Here is an 18,150-nt window from a genome sequence, read left to right on the forward strand (position 1 = left end):
GTCCTATGGACAGAGTCTCCCACCTCAGCTGTAGATCTCTGCAGTTCATCCAGAGTGATCATGGGCCTCTTGGCTGCATCTCTGATCAGTCTTCTCCTTGTATGAGCTGAAAGTTTAGAGGGACGGCCAGGTCTTGGTAGATTTGCAGTGGTCTGATACTCCTTCCATTTCAATATTATCGCTTGCACAGTGCTCCTTGGGATGTTTAAAGCTTGGGAAATCTTTTTGTATCCAAATCCGGCTTTAAACTTCTTCACAACAGTATCTCGGACCTGCCTGGTGTGTTCCTTGTTCTTCATGATGCTCTCTGCGCTTTTAACGGACCTCTGAGACTATCACAGTGCAGGTGCATTTATACGGAGACTTGATTACACACAGGTGGATTGTATTTATCATCATTAGTCATTTAGGTCAACATTGGATCATTCAGAGATCCTCACTGAACTTCTGGAGAGAGTTTGCTGCACTGAAAGTAAAGGGGCTGAATAATTTTGCACGCCCAATTTTTCAGTTTTTGATTTGTTAAAAAAGTTTGAAATATCCAATAAATGTCGTTCCACTTCATGATTGTGTCCCACTTGTTGTTGATTCTTCACAAAAAATACAGTTTTATATCTTTATGTTTTGAAGCCTGAAATGTGGCAAAAGGTCGCAAAGTTCAAGGGGGCCGAATACTTCGCAAGGCACTGTATCTAACAAGCGGGGCGAGGGTAATGAAAAATCTGAAACACAGAAACGCATTCTGACAGATAGCAAATTTGTCTGCCCGCTGCAAGTTGAGCACACATACACACACCCCTCCACGGCTCCTAATCTTCAGCTTGTTAAGTCTATAAACATGCAGGGAGAGAGTTATTTTGCCAACATCTACTTAGGCCTTAAATAAATTAATCTGATCATGAGTATAATCCGATCTGACTATCAACTGTCAATTTACAAATACGTTTACGAATACAAGTATGGCCATGTCGGCACACCCCTTACGACCATGTTTTACACTGTGTGTGTGTGTGTGTGTGTGTGTGATGTATGTGTCTGTGTTACTGTCTTACTGAGCACCGATCTGTATATATTAACCTGGTTTTTCTGAAAAACTGCATATCAACCTGTTCTACAGGTCCACTCCTCAGGAAAATGCACATGACAGCCTGCTTGGAGCTTGTCAAAAGGCACCTAAAGACTCTCAGACCATGAGAAACAAGATTCTCCTTATGGTGAAGCATGGTGGTGGCAGCATCATGCTGTGGGGATGTCTTTCAGTGGCAGGGACTGGGAAACTAGTCAGTAACGAGGCAAAGATTAACTGAGCAAAGCACAGAGAGATCTTTGATTAAAACCTGCTCCAGTGCGCTCAGGACCTCAGACTGGGGTGAAGGTTCACCTTCCAACAGGACAAAGACCCTAAGCACACAGTCAAGACAACGCAGAAGTGGCTTCGGGACAAGTCTATGAATGTCCTTGAGTTGCCCAGCCAGAGCCCGGAATTCAACCCAATCAAACATCTCTGGAGAGACCTGAAAATAGCTGTGCAGTGACACTCTCCATCCAGCATGACGTAGCTTGAGAGGATCTGCAGAGAAGAATGGGAGAAACTCCCCAAATGCAGGTGTGCCAAGCTTGTAGCTTCATAACCAAGAAGACTCAAGGCTGTAATCGCTGCCAAAGGTGCTTCAACAAAGTACTGAGTAAAGGGTCTGAATACCTTTGTAAATGTGATATTTCAGTTTTTTATTTATTTTACAAATGTGTAAACATTTTTAAAAAACTGTTTTTGCTTTGTCTTTATGAGGTATTGTGTGTAGATTGAGAAGGGAAAAAAACAATTGAATCAATTTTAGAATAAGGCTGTAACGTAAACAAATATGGAAAAAGTCAAGGGGTGTGAATAGTTTCCGAATGCACTGTACCACACCCCCTCAAGCCTTATTGCTCAAATATAGCTCACCTTATCCACCGGAGGTGTCCAGTCAGAGCTGCTATACTGCTATAAGCAAAAGATATTCAGACATTGTATTAATTTTAGGTATTTAATGAGTAACAAAATCCATAACATACATTAAACAGAAAATATCTCTATAAAATATATTGGAATGCCTCTTCTTGTAGACATGTCGGTCTTTGTTTCTTTGTTTTAATAATCACTGCTAGGATTGGAACCCTTACAATGTAATAGGATACATATGCATCCAATCAGATAACACGATGACTCATGACAACGTATCAAAATAAATCTGTTTTCTACGACAGACAGAAATAGCATTGTACACATAAATGTTTAGGACAAATCCAACTAGGGATAGGGGTTTGACATCTGTTCAATATTTGAATAGTATCAGTCATTTTTGTTGGATATCCGGATATTGAAAATACTTGTGTTTTTTTAACTTAAGGACTCTATTCAATCAGTTCCGCTTTAGCTGGCATCCGCATAGTGGTTGTTTTGGCGGTGTCTGAGGTGGAACTGGAATGCAGAAAAATAAGTGAAACTTGACAAATTATCCAATGGATTATGATAATTTGCTTGTAAAAAAAAGGGGAGATGCAAAAACATGAATTTGTTTTAATTTAATTTGCTCCTTGGCAAGGCGGCCAAGTGTAGGGTCGTCACTAGTTAACACAGCCACAAAGTCATGAACCCCATCTATTTCTACATTTTCACATCTTAAAATTTGATTTTTAACCTAACTCTCACCTTAACCCTAACATTAACCACACTCCTAACCTTAGCCTAACCCTAACCTTAAATGAAGACCAAAAAGCACATTTTTGTTTTCACAAATTTGTATAATATCGACAATTTTGACTTTGTGGCTGTTTTATCTAGTAGAAACCCATGTTTTTGCTACATAGAAAAGCTGTTAGGCTCTCAGATGACTTGCGAATAGGGAGAACTTTACAGCAGGTGTTTCTGATTAATTAACATTGCCATGTTGGTGGGTGGTAACATTTAAATAAAACCCAGCTCTGAAACAAAACAGGCTGTAAAGAATTTGCACGTCATCCCATAAGAAAAAAGGCACAAGACTCACAGAAACATCCAAAGTCACACATTTGGATTTGGCATTTCAAGCACAAATATATCATAATGTACTATGACTAAAAAGATGAATTATTTACATCATTGTGCAACATCACGGGTAAGCTCTGGTCATTGTCTTTCAGCTCGAGAAGTTGATTTCTACTGTTGTGGGTGTTTAAAATAGACCTATACATTTGTTTTCTATCAGAAATGTATATTCACACAAGTTTTCAAATACTAACATCCGTTCGGATATTTGAATATTTAAATAATCATGCTCATCTCTATATCCAACATCATCATTTGGCATGGAACGCTGTGTGTCACACTGTTTGGACCGTGGCTCACAACATGAAGACAGACACACGCGCACACAGACACATGCACGCCCACATACGAGCTCTGTCTCTCTCGCACTCACAGACATACACAGACACACACAGGATATATCCCAATAAAAGATTCAGAATGTAGTTCCTCTTTTTCGTATTGATAGACTGCAGCATTTATACACATCTGTCCAGCATTGTGGCTGTGGCTGCCTACACATGGATGCAGTAAAGCTGTGTTTGGTTATTGGTCATAAAGCCCTCACTGTCTGTGCTGTGGTGTGGTCTGTGTGCTGATGCAGCGTCCCTGTTGCCATATGAAGCACACGTGTCTCACTATGATCTCTAATGCTAATAGTAGCCATAACGTATTGTATAGTTACAGCTATGCTATATGTGGTGATAGAGACATCGAGGCTGTGTCAACACTCCTACCTAGCTTCCTTTCCTTGTCGCCTCTCCTTAAATGATCACTGTTCTGAAAACTCAACATTTTCTGAGACAATTCCGGGACATCTCTGGTCATTCTAGGTCAGGGGTCACAGAAGGAGGGAGAAGAGGAAAGGGAGCTGGTTCAAAGTATTATGAAATTGAAGTAGACAGCAGGACTGGTGTCACAGAGCAAGGGACTCTCATTTACAACGAGGCAGCTTTATGAACACATAGACATTACTGAAATGGACTTCTGAATCCACAACACAATGATTAAAAACATACAAAATATAAAATTGGAAAGTTGAAGCATACCATAAATATGTTATAATATGTACAAAAAATATATCTAAAGTTGAACAATAACAATCTCATAATGATAATTATTGTACAGTATTTCAATGCCCTTCTAACTATTTACAAAGTGGACTTTAAGGTCCACACATCGCGTACGCACACACACACACACACACACACCCCTAGCAGTTTAAAAAATAATGCAGCTATTGGGTGAACTCTATATACAATCATTGCTGCAGCTCAAATACAGGCAATGCTAGGACAGACCGTTCTGTGAGCTTGTGTGGCCTACCACTTCTCGGCTAAGCCGTTGTTGCTCCTACACGTTTCCACTTCACAATAACAGCACTTACATTTTCCTGGGGCAGCTCTAGTAGGGCAGAAATTTGACTAACTGACTTGTTGTAAAGGATGGCATCCTATGACGGTGCCACATTGAAAGTCACTGAGCTCTTCATTAAGGCAATTTTACTGCCAATGTTTGTCTATGGAGATTGTATGGTTGTGTGCTTGATTTTATACACCTGTCAGCAACGGCTGAAATAGCCGAATCCACTCATTTGAAGGGGTGTCCACATACTTTTGTATATATAGTATATCTGATTGGCCAGTGGTAGGCCTATAGGTGTACTTGATTTGATCTCCACGACCACTGGGTTGTACCTTAAATTATTAAAAATGGGAACACTTCGACTACCTGGCAAGCAGGGCAGCTGAATGAAGTGCACCTACCGCAAACAGAGCGAAACAATTAAGAACGCAAGGCTTTCTCGTTGGGCTTTTTACAGAAATGTTTGGCGATCGACTAGGAAAGCCTTGGAGATGGACCAGTTGGTGACCACAGATCTAGACTATGTTCTAAATGTCCTTGATGTGTTTTTGAGTTCCAGAGTGTGTTCTAGAGTTTAGTCTCAGATCTGTGGTGTGTTCTCCACAGCGACGGCAGAGTACTCTGTCTCAGAGACATGGGTCTGTTCTATGAGCCTGGCCAGGCCTGTACGTGTGGAGTACTTAAAGATGAAGGCCTTCATCAGGTCGTAGCGGTAGTTCCTGTTGAGGAAGTTGTAGAGGATGGGGTTGACGCAGCAGTGGAGCAGGGACAGACACTGGGTGAGGTGCAGCGCCACGTAGAGGGCGTTCTCCAGCCCACAGCTCAGAGGAACCAGGCCCAGCAGGGAGAGGGCATCGGCCAGGAGCACCCCGTGGTAGGGCCCCCAGCAGCCGAGGAACACCACTATGTAGGCCAGGATCATCCTGCGGCTCACACGACGCTCCTGCTCCACTGCCGAGGAGGAAGAGGAGGAGGAGGAGGAGAGTGCTTTGGCCAGGAGGGCATAGGCCAGAGCGATGACAGGGAAGGGGATGATGAAGCCAAGCAGGATGAAGCTCAGCTGGACTCCTACCATCCACTCCCTAGGGTGTTCCTCTGGGTACACCGGCCTGCACAGCACTACCTCCCCTTGTGATGACCTCAGAGCCCGCAGGAAGTATGTGTCCGGCAGGGAAGCCACCAGAGCCAGGAGCCACACCCCCATACATACGCCGTGGCGAATCAGCTTCCGGCGCCGACCCCCATCCTCACTGTCGGCCGGCCGTGTCATGCTCAGGTAGCGGTCGACGCTCATGCAGGCCAGGAAGAAGATGGAGCTGAAGAGGTTAACGGAGAAGAGCAGGTGGGTGAGCTTACACGCCAACTCGCTGAAGGGCCAGTGGCTGTGCTGTGCCAGGGAGCTCACCCACACGGGCAACGTGATGCACACGCACAGGTCAGCCGCCGCCAGGTGGGCGATGTAAAGGTGGGTCTCGTGGCGAGGGGAGGTGGTGCGCTGGGCGCGGATGTTGATCCAGAGGACGAGGCTGTTGGCGGCCAAACCGACCACGAAGATGAAGACGTAGAGGATGCACATGGAGTGGAGCAGGGCGCTGCGGTCGAAGGCTGTGGGACAGCCACCCATCTCCACGCGCGTCCCGTTCTCCAGGAGGCCTGTGAGGTTCAGGTCCTCCCACGTGTCGAACAGCTCATCCAGATCGAAGCTGTTCATCCTTCTGCCGTTTGCTGGGAACGATCACGCACACCTCACTGATCTGGGATCTGAAGACAAGACAAGAAGACAGCAGCCCATCAGTCCTGATCTCAATCTGTCTGTTTGCCATGTCACAGTAAATGTTTGAACTATATTTAGAGAGCGCTGCCCTGAGTTCCTTTGACTTTTGTTAAGATCTCAACCCATCAGTCCTGACCTCACTCTGTTCCTGGGGCAGAGCTAGATCAGAAAAGCAATTAACTTCTTCACAGAGCCCTGCATTCTACAGTATGTTATGAGATCTAATAGGCACCCAAATGAAATTAACAAAACAAAACACATAACTTTTTATTATACGCCACCAGATCTGAAAAAAATCTACATGTAGTTAACTCTTAAAAAAATTATTTATTAATTCATAATGGCTCTGTTGTTTTGGGATGATTGAGGAATGACTGCCAAAGCTATCTTTTGCCATCCAGTCATAGGGCAGCACCAGCTATGTTGCCATTAGTCCAAAAAACACAACATCCAGATTAAGAGAGGGTCGCATCGCAAGAGGATCAAAGGACAGCTCTGTCATAACCACAACTATGTAATCTGAAAACATTTGAGACTGATCACATACAGTACACACACACACACAAAGGGATCCTACACACTCATGCAACATGCATCATGAACACTTACACACACAGCTCAATATTTTATTTTATTACAGCACAACCTCTGACCTCTCTGTATGTCTGATTATGATTGGTCCTCTTACACTCAGGTATGTCTCTCTTCCCCTGACAGTCACAACATGACGGGAGGGATGTGAGGGATTGAAGAACAAACCCTAGACATGAAAACCATGAATAATATAACCTCTCCTTTTCCTCCGGATTGGCACATATGTCCACAGACTGAGAAATGGGGAGACATCAGAGCCGGGTTATCAGTGTTTGCCACTAGCGCCAGCTGTCGGCTATATCAACCGGTTACACACTAATTTCCAGCCGGGTACATTTTCCACTTATACTGAACAAAAATATAAACGCAATATGCAACAATTTCAAAGATTTTATTGAGTTACAGTTCATATAAGGAAATCAGTCAATTGAAATAAATTCATTAGGCCTTAGTATATGGATTTCACATGACTGGGCAGGGGTTCAGTCATAGGTGGGCCTGGGAGGGCATAGGCCCAACCACTTGGCAGCCAGGCCCACCCACGGGGGAGACATAATTGTGGAAATTCATATCTTGCTATAAAATACTTTCATCTCAAGAGAGGACAGGTTAATTGTTTAAAAAAGGTTTATGTTTTCTTACCTAGAAAATAGTCCTGATCATATAAGCCTAGAAGATATCCCAAAAAAACAAACAATACACTGAATGAATACATTTTCAGGATCCTGGCTGGCTACTTTTTCTATTTGGCTGGCTACTCTGTGTGCTTCTGGAAAACACTGGGTTACCAGGGGGTTTAACTACTTTAGACCCGGTCCAGTCACGGTCAAAGACAATCAGCGCCGCTGGGCGATACAGCGTGTTAAAGTGCATTAAAACGGGACCGCTTAGAGCAGCTGGGTGTGTGAGAGCTGTGTGAGAGCTGTGTGAGAGCTGTGTGAGAGCTGTGTGAGAGTGTGTGAGAGCTGTGTGAGAGCTGTGTGAGAGCTGTGTGAGAGTGTGTGACCGCAGAATACCACGTTGCCCACGCCAAGCGGTCTGCGATATCTGTGACTGAGTGTGTTAGTGCATGTACCTGGAGCAGTGGCCAACAGACATGTGTGTGTTATGTTAGGGCTGCCTGTGGTTTCAGCTCATTCTTTCAGCGATAGTGGCGCTATTCAATCGATAGCCCCTTTCATTGCTATTTGGCACTTGACCCCTTCACCTCTGGCACACAACCTCAAATCAAATAATTTGCATTGGTCACATACACATGGTTAGCAGATGTTATTGCGAGTGTAGCGAAATGCTTGTGTTTCTAGTTCCGACAGTGCAGCAATATCTAACATGTAATCTAAAAATTCCAAAACAACTACCAAATACACACAAATCTAAGTAAATTAATGGAATACGAACATATACATATAAATATATGGATGAGCAATGGCAGAGCAGCATAGACAAGATGCAATAGATGGTATAAAATATAGTATATACATATGAGATGAGTAATGCAAGACATGTAAACATTATTAAAGTGGCATTATTAAAGTGACTAGTGATCCAGTTATTAAAGTGGAAAATGATTTCGCGTCTGTATGTAGGCAGCAGCCTCTCTGTGTTAGTGATGGCTGTTTAACAGTCTGATGGCCTTGAGATAGAAGCTGTTTTTCAGTCTCTCGGTCTCAGCTTTAATGCACCTGTACTGACCTTGCCTTCTGGATGGTAGCGGGGTGAACAGGCAGTGGCTTGGGTGGTTGTTGTCCTTGATGATCTTTCTGGCCTTCCTGTGACATCGGGTGCTGTAGGTGTCCTGGATGGCAGGTAGTTTGCCCCCAGTGATGCGTTGTGCAGATTGCACCACCCTCTGGAGAGCCTTGCAGTTGTGGGCGGTGCAGTTGCCGTACCAGGTGGTGATATAGCCCGACAGGATGCTCTCAACTGTGCATCTGTAAAGGTTTGTGAGGGTTTTAGGTGACAGGCCAAATTTCTTCAGCCTCCCGAGGTTGAAGAGGCACTATCGCGCCTTCTTCACCACACTGTCTGTGCGGGTGGGCCATTTCAGTTTGTCCATGATGTTTACGCCAAGGAACTTAGCTTTCCACCTTCTCCACTGCTGTCCTGTTGATGTGGATAGGGGGGTGCTCACTCAGCTGTTTCCTTAAGTTCACGATAATCTCCTTTGTTTTGTTGACGTTGAGTGAGAGGTTGTTTTCCTGGCACCACACTCCGAGTGCCCTCACCTCCTACCTGTAGGCTGTCTCGTCATTGTTGGTAATCAAGCCTACTACTGTTGTGTCATCTGCAAACGTAACGATTGAGTTGGAGGCGTGCATGGCCACGCAGTCATGGGTGAACAGGGAGTACAGGAGGGGGCTGACCACGCACCCTTGTGGGGCCGCAGTGTTGAGGATTGGTGAATTGGAGATGTTGTTTCCTACCTTCACCACCTGGGGGTGGCCGGTCAGGATGTCCAGGACCCAATTGCACAGGGCGGGGTTGAGACCCAGGGCCTCAAGCTTAACGATGAGCTTGGAGGGTACTATGGTGTTGAATGCTGAGCTATAGTCAATGAAGAGCATTCTTACATAGGTATTCCTCTTGTCCATATGGAATAGGCCAGTGTACAGTGTGATGGCGATTGCATCGTCTGTGGACCTATTTGGGCGGTAAGCAAACTGAAGTGGGTCAGGTAAGGGTGACAGGTAAGGTGGAGGTGATATGATCCTTGACTAGTCTCTCAAAGCACTTCATGATGACAGAAGTGAGTGCTACGGGGCGATAGTCATTTAGTTCAGTTACCTTTGCTTTCTTGGGTATAGGAAAAATAGTGGCCATCTTGAAGCATGTGAGAACAGCAGACTGGGATATAGAGAGATTGAATATGTCCATAAACACACCAGCCAGCTAGTCTGCGCATGCTCGGAGGACGCGGCTTGGGATGCCGTCTGGGCCGGCAGCCTTGCGAGGATTAACAAGTTCAAATGTCTTACTCACGTCGGCCATGGAGAAGGAGAGCCTACAGTTCTTGGTAGCAGGCTGCGTCGGTGGCACTGTATTATCCTCAAAGCGGGCAAAGAAGGTGTTTAGTTTGTCTGGAAGTGAGACGTCGGTGTCCGTGACATCATGCCCTTTACTTCAGTGGTTTTGTCATTCTCCCTAATAGCAGCAGCTGCACACTTTTCTCTTGCTCTTGCTCTTTCTCCCCTTTCATCTGCCCCCCAAAGCAAAAGGGGAATATTCAGATCACAAACCTTTAGTTTTGCCACACTCCAAACACCCAATGAGGCTGAGCTGGTTACAACATAGATAGACTACGTACCATGAGAGCTAGCAGGGCCTAAAATTAACACCTGCCACATGCGGATAGATTTTAGCACTGGCATTGCGAGCATTTCACTCACATTATTTTGTGAATAAAAATAGTCAAGTGTGATCACATGTATAGTCAAGTAAGATCACATTTATAGTTAAAGAAATGCCTCAGTAGCTGTTTTTAAAGTATTTCTGCCGTTTTGTTTCATAGCTGATAAATGAATCGCACTACAACTGGCGGCTGGCGGCTGTGAACACGTGAAGAGCTGATTGAAAGATTTTTAGAAGCGCTGTGCACAGGCATAACAGTTGGTGTAATTTACTTGATACAAAAGTCTATAGAAGTGAGATTTTGTCCTTGTGTTTCTTGGCTATTTACATTGTTTGTTGACAAGCTAGCTTGTTTTTCTAGGTTTGAGATTCAACTGCTACGGATGAGAAGACAATGCCTCTAGTCTAGTCAGACTCGATCTCACAAGTGCAAACATGACTCAAATCGTGCTACCACGGTAACCTCCCGCAGTTAAGGGGGCAGGTGAACATGTTGGTCTCATCTGTGATTTAAAAAATATATATTATTTCACCTTTATTTAACCAGCTAGGCCAGTTGAGAACAAGTTCTCATTTACAACTGCGACCTGGCAAAGATAAAGCAAGGGCAGTACGACAAAAACAACAACACAGAGTTACATTACACAAATATATTTTCTATGATATTTTGTTTAAACAAAATGTTTTTTAATGAAATGAAACAATATACCACATTACTTCTTACTAGTAACACAGTTCTTGTTCTAGAAACATTACAAAGCATGATCATCAGTTTGTGTTTCGTTTGTGTCATTTTTAAATCTAACTGACACGGTAAGTAAGGCCAAAAAGTTAATGTTATGCCTTGCATCAAAGCCAGTATGTATGAACTTGAGCATTATGTTATTATATTTGGCACCACTGTAAGGGTGGCTGTATCTTATTATCGCTGATGATTACACATTAGGCAAGCAGCATGCAGGGCTGAAGATGCATTGCAATACAAGACAAAAAGGGAGCAATGAAAGCTGTTTACCTGTGTTAACCCAAGACCAGAGAATGCTGCAGGTGCGACAAAAAAAGATTGACGGTCTCTCTTGCTGGAAGAGTTCTCTCCTGTTGGTTTAGGCTTTTGTGTTGTAAAAGAAAGGACTCAAAGGAGAGGGATCATGGGAGGGCCCACAAACATCCATATACACTAAATTACTCAAAGTATGTGGATATCTGCTCGTCGAACATCTCATTGCAAAATAATGTCCATTAATATGGAATTGGTCCCCTCTTTGCGGCTTCCATTCAGCCACAAGAGCATTAGTGAAGTTAGTCACTGATGTTGGGCGAATAGGACTGGCTCGCAGTCAGCGTTCCATATTGATCCCAAAGGTGTTCGATGGGGTTGAGGTCAGGGCTCTGTGCAGGCCAGCGAGCTTTACACCCCTCCAGCAGACACTTGGCATTGTGCATGGTGATCTTAGGCTTGTTTGCGGCTGCTCGGCCATGGAAACCCATCTCATGAGACTCCCGACGAACAATTATTGTGCTAGCGTTGCTTCCAGAGGCAAACTGGAACTCGGTAGTGAGTGTTGCAATCGAGGACAGATGATTTTTACGCCCTACGCACTTCATCACTCAGGGGTCCCGTTCTGTGAGCTTATGTGGCCTACCACTTCGCGGCTGAGCTGTTGTTGCTCCTAGAGGATTCCACTACACAATAACAGCACATAGAGATGACCGCGGCAGCTCTAGCGAGGCAGAAATTTGACGAACTGACTTGTTGAAAAGGTGGCATCCTATAGAGGTGCCACGTTGAAAGTCACTGAGCTCTTCAGTAAGGCCATTCAATGTTTGTCTCTGGAGATTGCATGGCGGTGTTTTCAATTTTATACACCTGTCAGCCACAGGTGTGGCTAAAATAGCCGAATCCACTAATTTGAAGGGGTGTCCACATACTTTGTATATATAGTGTAGCTGCTAAAGCAAAATGAGATGAGGAAGAGGAAGAGGAACTCTTTAGTTTTAGTTATATATTTGCTATATTGGGAACCTTTAGTACCCAAGCACCTCAAATCAAATCACATTTTTTACCTTTTTACTATGCTAATAGATTATCCATGTCACAATTATTATTTTATAAATGCCTTATAATTTTATCAGAAAATAATTGTTCATAGGCAAGGGAACTACTACATTTTAATCAGTGAGACACACACACACTTATGTTGAGTAAAACACAAAACTGTCTTGGGTAATTCCATGACATGAGTCCCTTGAGGGTAGTGTAACTTGGTGGATTTAAAAAAATAATCATAAGAAACATGTTTTCCCATCTCACATCCCACCAAGAGGTTAAATAATTAAAAAAGGACTATAACACATGCCTATTAATTGCCAAATAAAGTAACAGGGTTGACTGTAACAGGGTTGGAGTTTTCATCTTAAATCAGCCATAAATCCCTTTAGGCATTTTCACACTGCATTGTTCATAGCCCCAAGCTTAACCTGTACATATAAGCATTTGTTAACCCGGGCTAAACTTTAGCCCTGGGCTAAGGATTCACACTTCTATACCAAAGTCCTGGGCTAACAGATGCAACCAACATTCTATCTCTACCAAGCGACCAATGTTATAAGCATTAAGGCATTTATTAACCCATTATTTCCTCTTGCTTCTAGACTTCGATTTCCAACAGCGATGGTTTGTATAAACCTTCCTGTCTGCCTGTCAGACCTCGGAAACAATGTTTCGCTTTTGAAATATGATGTTGCCCCTGTACAGAGAATGCTGTGCATGAACGAGACATGAACTTTTCAGATCTATGCGAAATCATGCAACAATATTATTATAATGGTTTGCTAGCATATATCCAATTAAATATCAATAGAAAAACTATGAAAACTGATGACAATTGAGAGTTTTCTGCCCGTTCAACTGTAGAGTTTGTTGAGCAGTTGGCTAGAAAAATGAGAAGATGTCAGCCAGCCTGCATAGCAACCGTTTTGTTAACCATAGCAACAAATGTTTTGCATGGACGAAGTATTTTGTTTTTTTGTCAAGTTTTTGTCAGATGGAAGGAGGAAATCGTATACATTGACTTATTAAAATAGTGTGAGGAACGCATCACAGGATGTGCAAATTAAGTGCAGCTTTTGTAATTGGACAGAACATGTTATGTGTTTGTGATTAGACAGAGAACATTTTATGTGTTTGTGATTAGACAGAGAACATTTTATGTGTTTGTGATTAGACATAGGACATTTTATGTGTTTGTGATTAGACAGAGAACATTTTATGTGTTTGTGATTGGACAGAGAACATTGTATGTGTTGTTCTTGACCGCGTTTCACACGGGCTGCTTTGGCACCATGCTTCTGGGCTAGGGTTGGTGCTATCCCACATTAGAATGTGCAAGTGTGAACACTTGCATTAGCCACGGCATAAAATCTCCGTTAGTCCAGGGCTGGTGAGGCTCTTAGTCCTGGGCTAAGGTACAATGTGAACATGCCCCTTGTGACTAGGGGAATGGAAGCTTGTGTGCAACAGCCAGCAGTAATTGAATGCAAGGCTCACAATGTTTTTTTCTTGTTCAAACATTTCTAGCCCGTCATTCTATGGGTAACAGGGTTGACATATTATGCTTAACCCACTCAGTTTTCCACCACAAAACACCAGAAAATGGCAAAACAGTTCACCTGCTTTTACATTTGATTAACAGAAGTTCAATGCTTCTTTAGATTTTTTATTTTAAGCGTTAGTGTCATCATATTAAAACGAGAGTTCAGTTCACATAACAGGATGTTACGAATTTGCAAAAACGTACAATATGTAACAAATTTGCGAAACATACAATGTTATACATTTGCATACCATATGTTACAAATTCTAGCTAGGTGCCTAACGGTAGCTAGGAGTTAAGGTTAAGTTTAGGATTTGTCCGTGATGAGAGTTGAACTCGCAACCTTTGGGTTGCTAGACGTTTGCATTATACACCTACCCATACAATCCGAAGAACCACCCTACTTTTGATTTTGCCTTAAGTAACCATCTGCTTTATGTAACCATACCAAACGTAACATATCATGAGGGTTGGGTAGGTTACTTTCTAAATGTAATCCGTTGCAGTTACTAGTTACCTGTCCAAAATTGTAATAAGTAACGTAATTTTGGGATTACCCAAACTCAGTAACTTAATCTGATTACATTCCGTTACTTTAGATTACTTTCCCCTTAAGAGGCATTAGAAGAAGACACAAATGTATGTTATTAATTGAACGGTAACTATTGCAGGGTAAATCAATGTTAAACTTCATATAGCTGGCCATATATGGATGATTCATTTCACTTTATGGGTTGGTTATGTTGGCTTCTTCTAACCCATCGCTTTTTACTACATATAATAATTTGATTAAATGTTATCTTTACATTAAAAACTATCTATCAGAACTCTAGTCATTCGTATAAATGTTATATCCCTTGATCTTCAATAATAGGACTTGGACATAAGGAAGTATAGATTAGCCTAATTGTTTTACCTGAGTATGACCCCAAAACTAAGGACTTATGAGCCAGCCCTACTCTGTTGTTTATGATTTTGTTGTCATGGAGGACTGATTGGGGTCATTGAATCGAGTTGAAAAATAAATGCTGTGCTCATGGAGTGGCATGCTTTGAGCACCACTGAAAAGTGCTATTTACATGTGAAAAATGAATGCCATATGCTGCAATTGCTATAGGTCTATTGTTAATCTTTTTGTTGGTGACACTTTGATATCTTGATAATATGCAGCTGTTTAAAGGGCAAATCCAAAGATGAAACAATAACAAAACAGTTGCCCCGCCTTTGTTTTGGTAAAAAACTGAGGGATGGGCCTGGAGAAATGTATTCACTCTCAGATTAATAGTCAGAGCTATGGATGCGAGGACTGACCATCCATGATATTAAAATTATTGTTTTAACCATGTTATGAGGCTATACAGTGTTTGTTTACATTTGCAGTGTTTACAAACATTGGAGAAAAACAAGCTTATATTTTGGGTTCTCATGGAGTGTGACAGTTGAACTAAGCTCATGAGGCATTTCTAAGTTATATTCTTCAGCAATCAATAGATATTTATTACTCCAAAAATTGATGTAGCAACTACAGATTGCCAATTTAAGTCTATCAAAAGTGTGCGAGTTTGAGCATGTGTCCATTAGTCCTATGGATTTATTTATTTGATCAGCATGAATTAGATGGAGCAATAAAAGCCCCACTTGTATTCCACAGGCTTGGATCCGCACTATGCAGCTGTTATAAGAGCGCATTTTTCATTGGCTGTCCACTGATTTCAAAAACCATGATTGATAGGCAGCTTAAACTTCTTGAATTCAATGACTATTGGTTTCAAATACTAATTTAGATTTGTGAACAGCTATCCACAACAACCACAGTCCGTAAATCGCAAATAGCTAAATGAGAGCGCAGCAATGATTTACATCAATGCGCTATGTAGATATCAATAATAAGTGATATCTGTATCGCCGTAGACTACACCACTACTGTCTTCCTTACCTCCAAGCGTTTATTCAAATTGGTGTGTCATTATAGTGGTCTCTGACTTGTGGTCAAACTCGCTCAGGCGGAACAAATTTAAATTTGCGCTTTTTTTCAATGCTGATTTGAATGTCTTTCAGAAAACAGAGAAGTGTCAAATGTATTTTTTTTCTCGCAAACATCCTTTCTGAATTTAAAAGTAATCCTCGAAATAATAATCTAGTTTTTCAAACGTATCTGTAATCTGATTACAATATTTTTGTTGGTAATGTACCGGATTACAGTAAAAAATGTGGGGGTAATTTTTGTAATCCCTTAGATGTAATCCGTTACTCCCCAACCCTTCATATCATACTAAAGGGTGTGTCTCGGATTTACGTACAGAATAATACAAAATGCACTGAGACCAGTTTGCAAAATTAGTGACAGTTTTAAATGAATTATTAACTGCATGAAAAAAAGAATAATCTTCAGAAATGACTTTGACAAAGCAAAAAATATTATTGGGCTTTAAAATGATTGGAGAAATGTTGGGGTTGAGTGGGTTAAAATCTTAGAAGTCACAGAGGTTGCACAGGGAGAAAATGTTTGCACTTTATGAAGTCTGTTCATATTATAAATCTGATTTATAGAATTGTCCATGTATATTAACGGGCACTTCACATTTAATATGACAGGCTTTTAAAATGCAATATTGGTGCACAATTTCTACCCCCCAAAATATTAACGGTTCGCAAAAGGGACTCATTTCGTGGAACGACACATTTACACACGACCTGAAGCCTATCTGAGTGCACATTCAATTCAGTCCCATTGTCTGTCCCATAACAACAAACCACAATCCTTATCAAATACCAGGGGACTCGGTGTAGTAAATTGGCGGCGCTCATTGAATGCGCACAGCTAATCCGCGCGCCACGCTGCGAAAGAGGATGTCTCTATCTATGACTAGAATGACTTGAACAGTTTCAGAGGCCAGTAGTCACATTAGGCTAATATGTTACCAAAAACTCCGCTGCAACAATACACAATTAGGCTAACAAATGCAGTGTTTGCTGAAACATAAAACTTGCGTATTGGGCATTTGGTTAAACAAAAAGTGTTTCTGGAACCGACATTTTAGGAGTGCAGCTCTTTGGTCCGCAGCCTCTTGTTATGGAGATGGTTAGTGGTTAGTCAAGTGGTTAGCAAAATAAACTAACATGTATGTAAAATGCCTTACTTGTAATTGAGAAAAACATCCCTTACTTGTTGCCTCTTCGAAGAAATGGCACAGTGTCTCTAGTGCGAAGTGATGTCCAGTTATGTTATGCTTTGTCCGAGATGGGGAGAGATGGTGGTTGTGAGCTCTCCGATATCTGGCTTGACTGAGTGGGTGAGTGTCCGGTCTCCTCCCAGCGATAGTGAACCTGGCCTCATACCTCCCACTGCACTTATTAATATACTGCGTAGTGAGTGATACGCCTTTCAAGGCAAGTCAACACATTCATTGATGTTTCTTACAAGAGTGGAAAAGGCGTCAGATTTCCTTCCACTTTACATCCCACAAACAATTGCCCAACAGACTGAAACACGTTTGTTTGTGCTTTGTACAAAGCTGCATTTTTGGTGTGCAGAGACTGCCAAAGAGATACGCTAATAGTATTCATATATCATCCTAGATATGTTTATGATAGAAATGTACACTTTTTTGTGTGCACATTCCTTATTTCAATATGTATAGCAACTAGACTGATTTTGTTGTCATTTTCATTCTTGTGGTTTAGGTGATAGACCCATCTAACTTCATATAACATGTATTGCATTTGCCAATTCAAGCTTGTGGTTGTACCCTATACCATGAATAGTGTATTTAAACTGTGTTATTCCGTTGTGAGTATGAAAATGTGTTCCCTTCCACACAAATAAAGTTCACAGTCCACACCCGTCTTCTCTCAGTTCCTCTCAACTGTTAGTGACTATTTATGAAACTGAGTTCAACAACATAAAGCTACCCATAGACTCACACCCACAGCCCTCCACTCACTCAGAGCAACCACAAGATCGTCTCAACCCAGCCTCCCCAGACATGTGAGACCAAAACCACCCAATATGATTAAAAGATGTACCAACTGAAAAAAAATGTATGGCAATTATAAACGTTCTATTACTTTGAGGTCTGTCTGACATCCTGAGTACAATGTCAAACGCAGTGGATGTGGTATAGTCAAGAAACACTGGCAAAATCATGTGACAAAATATCACAAAAAACATTGACTGAGACAAAAAGAGTTAAAGACAGAGTTAGAGACAGAGAAGAAGTTAGAGACAGAGAAAGTTAGAGACAGAGACAGAGTTAGAGACAGAGACAGAGTTAGAGACAGAGTAAATAACAGAGACAGAGTTAGAGACAGAGAAGAAGTTAGAGACAGAGACAGTTAGAGACAGAGCTAGATACAAAAACAGAGACTGAGACACAGACAGAGTTAGAGACAGAGAAAGAAACAGAGTTAGAGACAGAGACAGAGTTAGA

At 42.0% G+C, this 18,150-nt stretch overlaps 1 protein-coding gene across 2 annotated transcripts; it reads right to left on the reverse strand.

Moving 5' to 3' along the window:
* Positions 1-4,743: 4,743 nt before the first annotated feature.
* On the reverse strand, positions 4,744-17,035 carry LOC110520437 (atypical chemokine receptor 3-like). Of its 2 annotated transcripts, none has more exons than XM_021597758.2 (2): positions 16,887-17,035; positions 4,744-6,172 (listed from the first exon to the last, which is right to left on the reverse strand). In XM_021597758.2, exon 2 carries the CDS (start codon positions 6,120-6,122, stop codon positions 4,992-4,994), a length of 1,131 nt encoding a protein of 376 aa, XP_021453433.2. In that variant the 5' UTR covers positions 6,123-6,172; positions 16,887-17,035; the 3' UTR covers positions 4,744-4,991. The 2 variants fall into 2 exon arrangements, with proteins under 2 accessions (XP_021453433.2, XP_021453432.2); XM_021597757.2 differs by having other exon boundaries at positions 16,861-17,035.
* Between the last annotated feature and the right edge of the window lie 1,115 nt (positions 17,036-18,150).

Source organism: Oncorhynchus mykiss, chromosome 3 (assembly GCF_013265735.2).
Source record: "Oncorhynchus mykiss isolate Arlee chromosome 3, USDA_OmykA_1.1, whole genome shotgun sequence".
NCBI lineage: Eukaryota > Metazoa > Chordata > Actinopteri > Salmoniformes > Salmonidae > Oncorhynchus > Oncorhynchus mykiss.

What these genes read in the sequence shown, in the direction of transcription:
- LOC110520437 (XM_021597758.2), bottom strand. Translation starts at nt 6,122, where the DNA reads ATGAACAGCTTCGATCTGGATGAGCTGTTCGACACGTGGGAGGACCTG.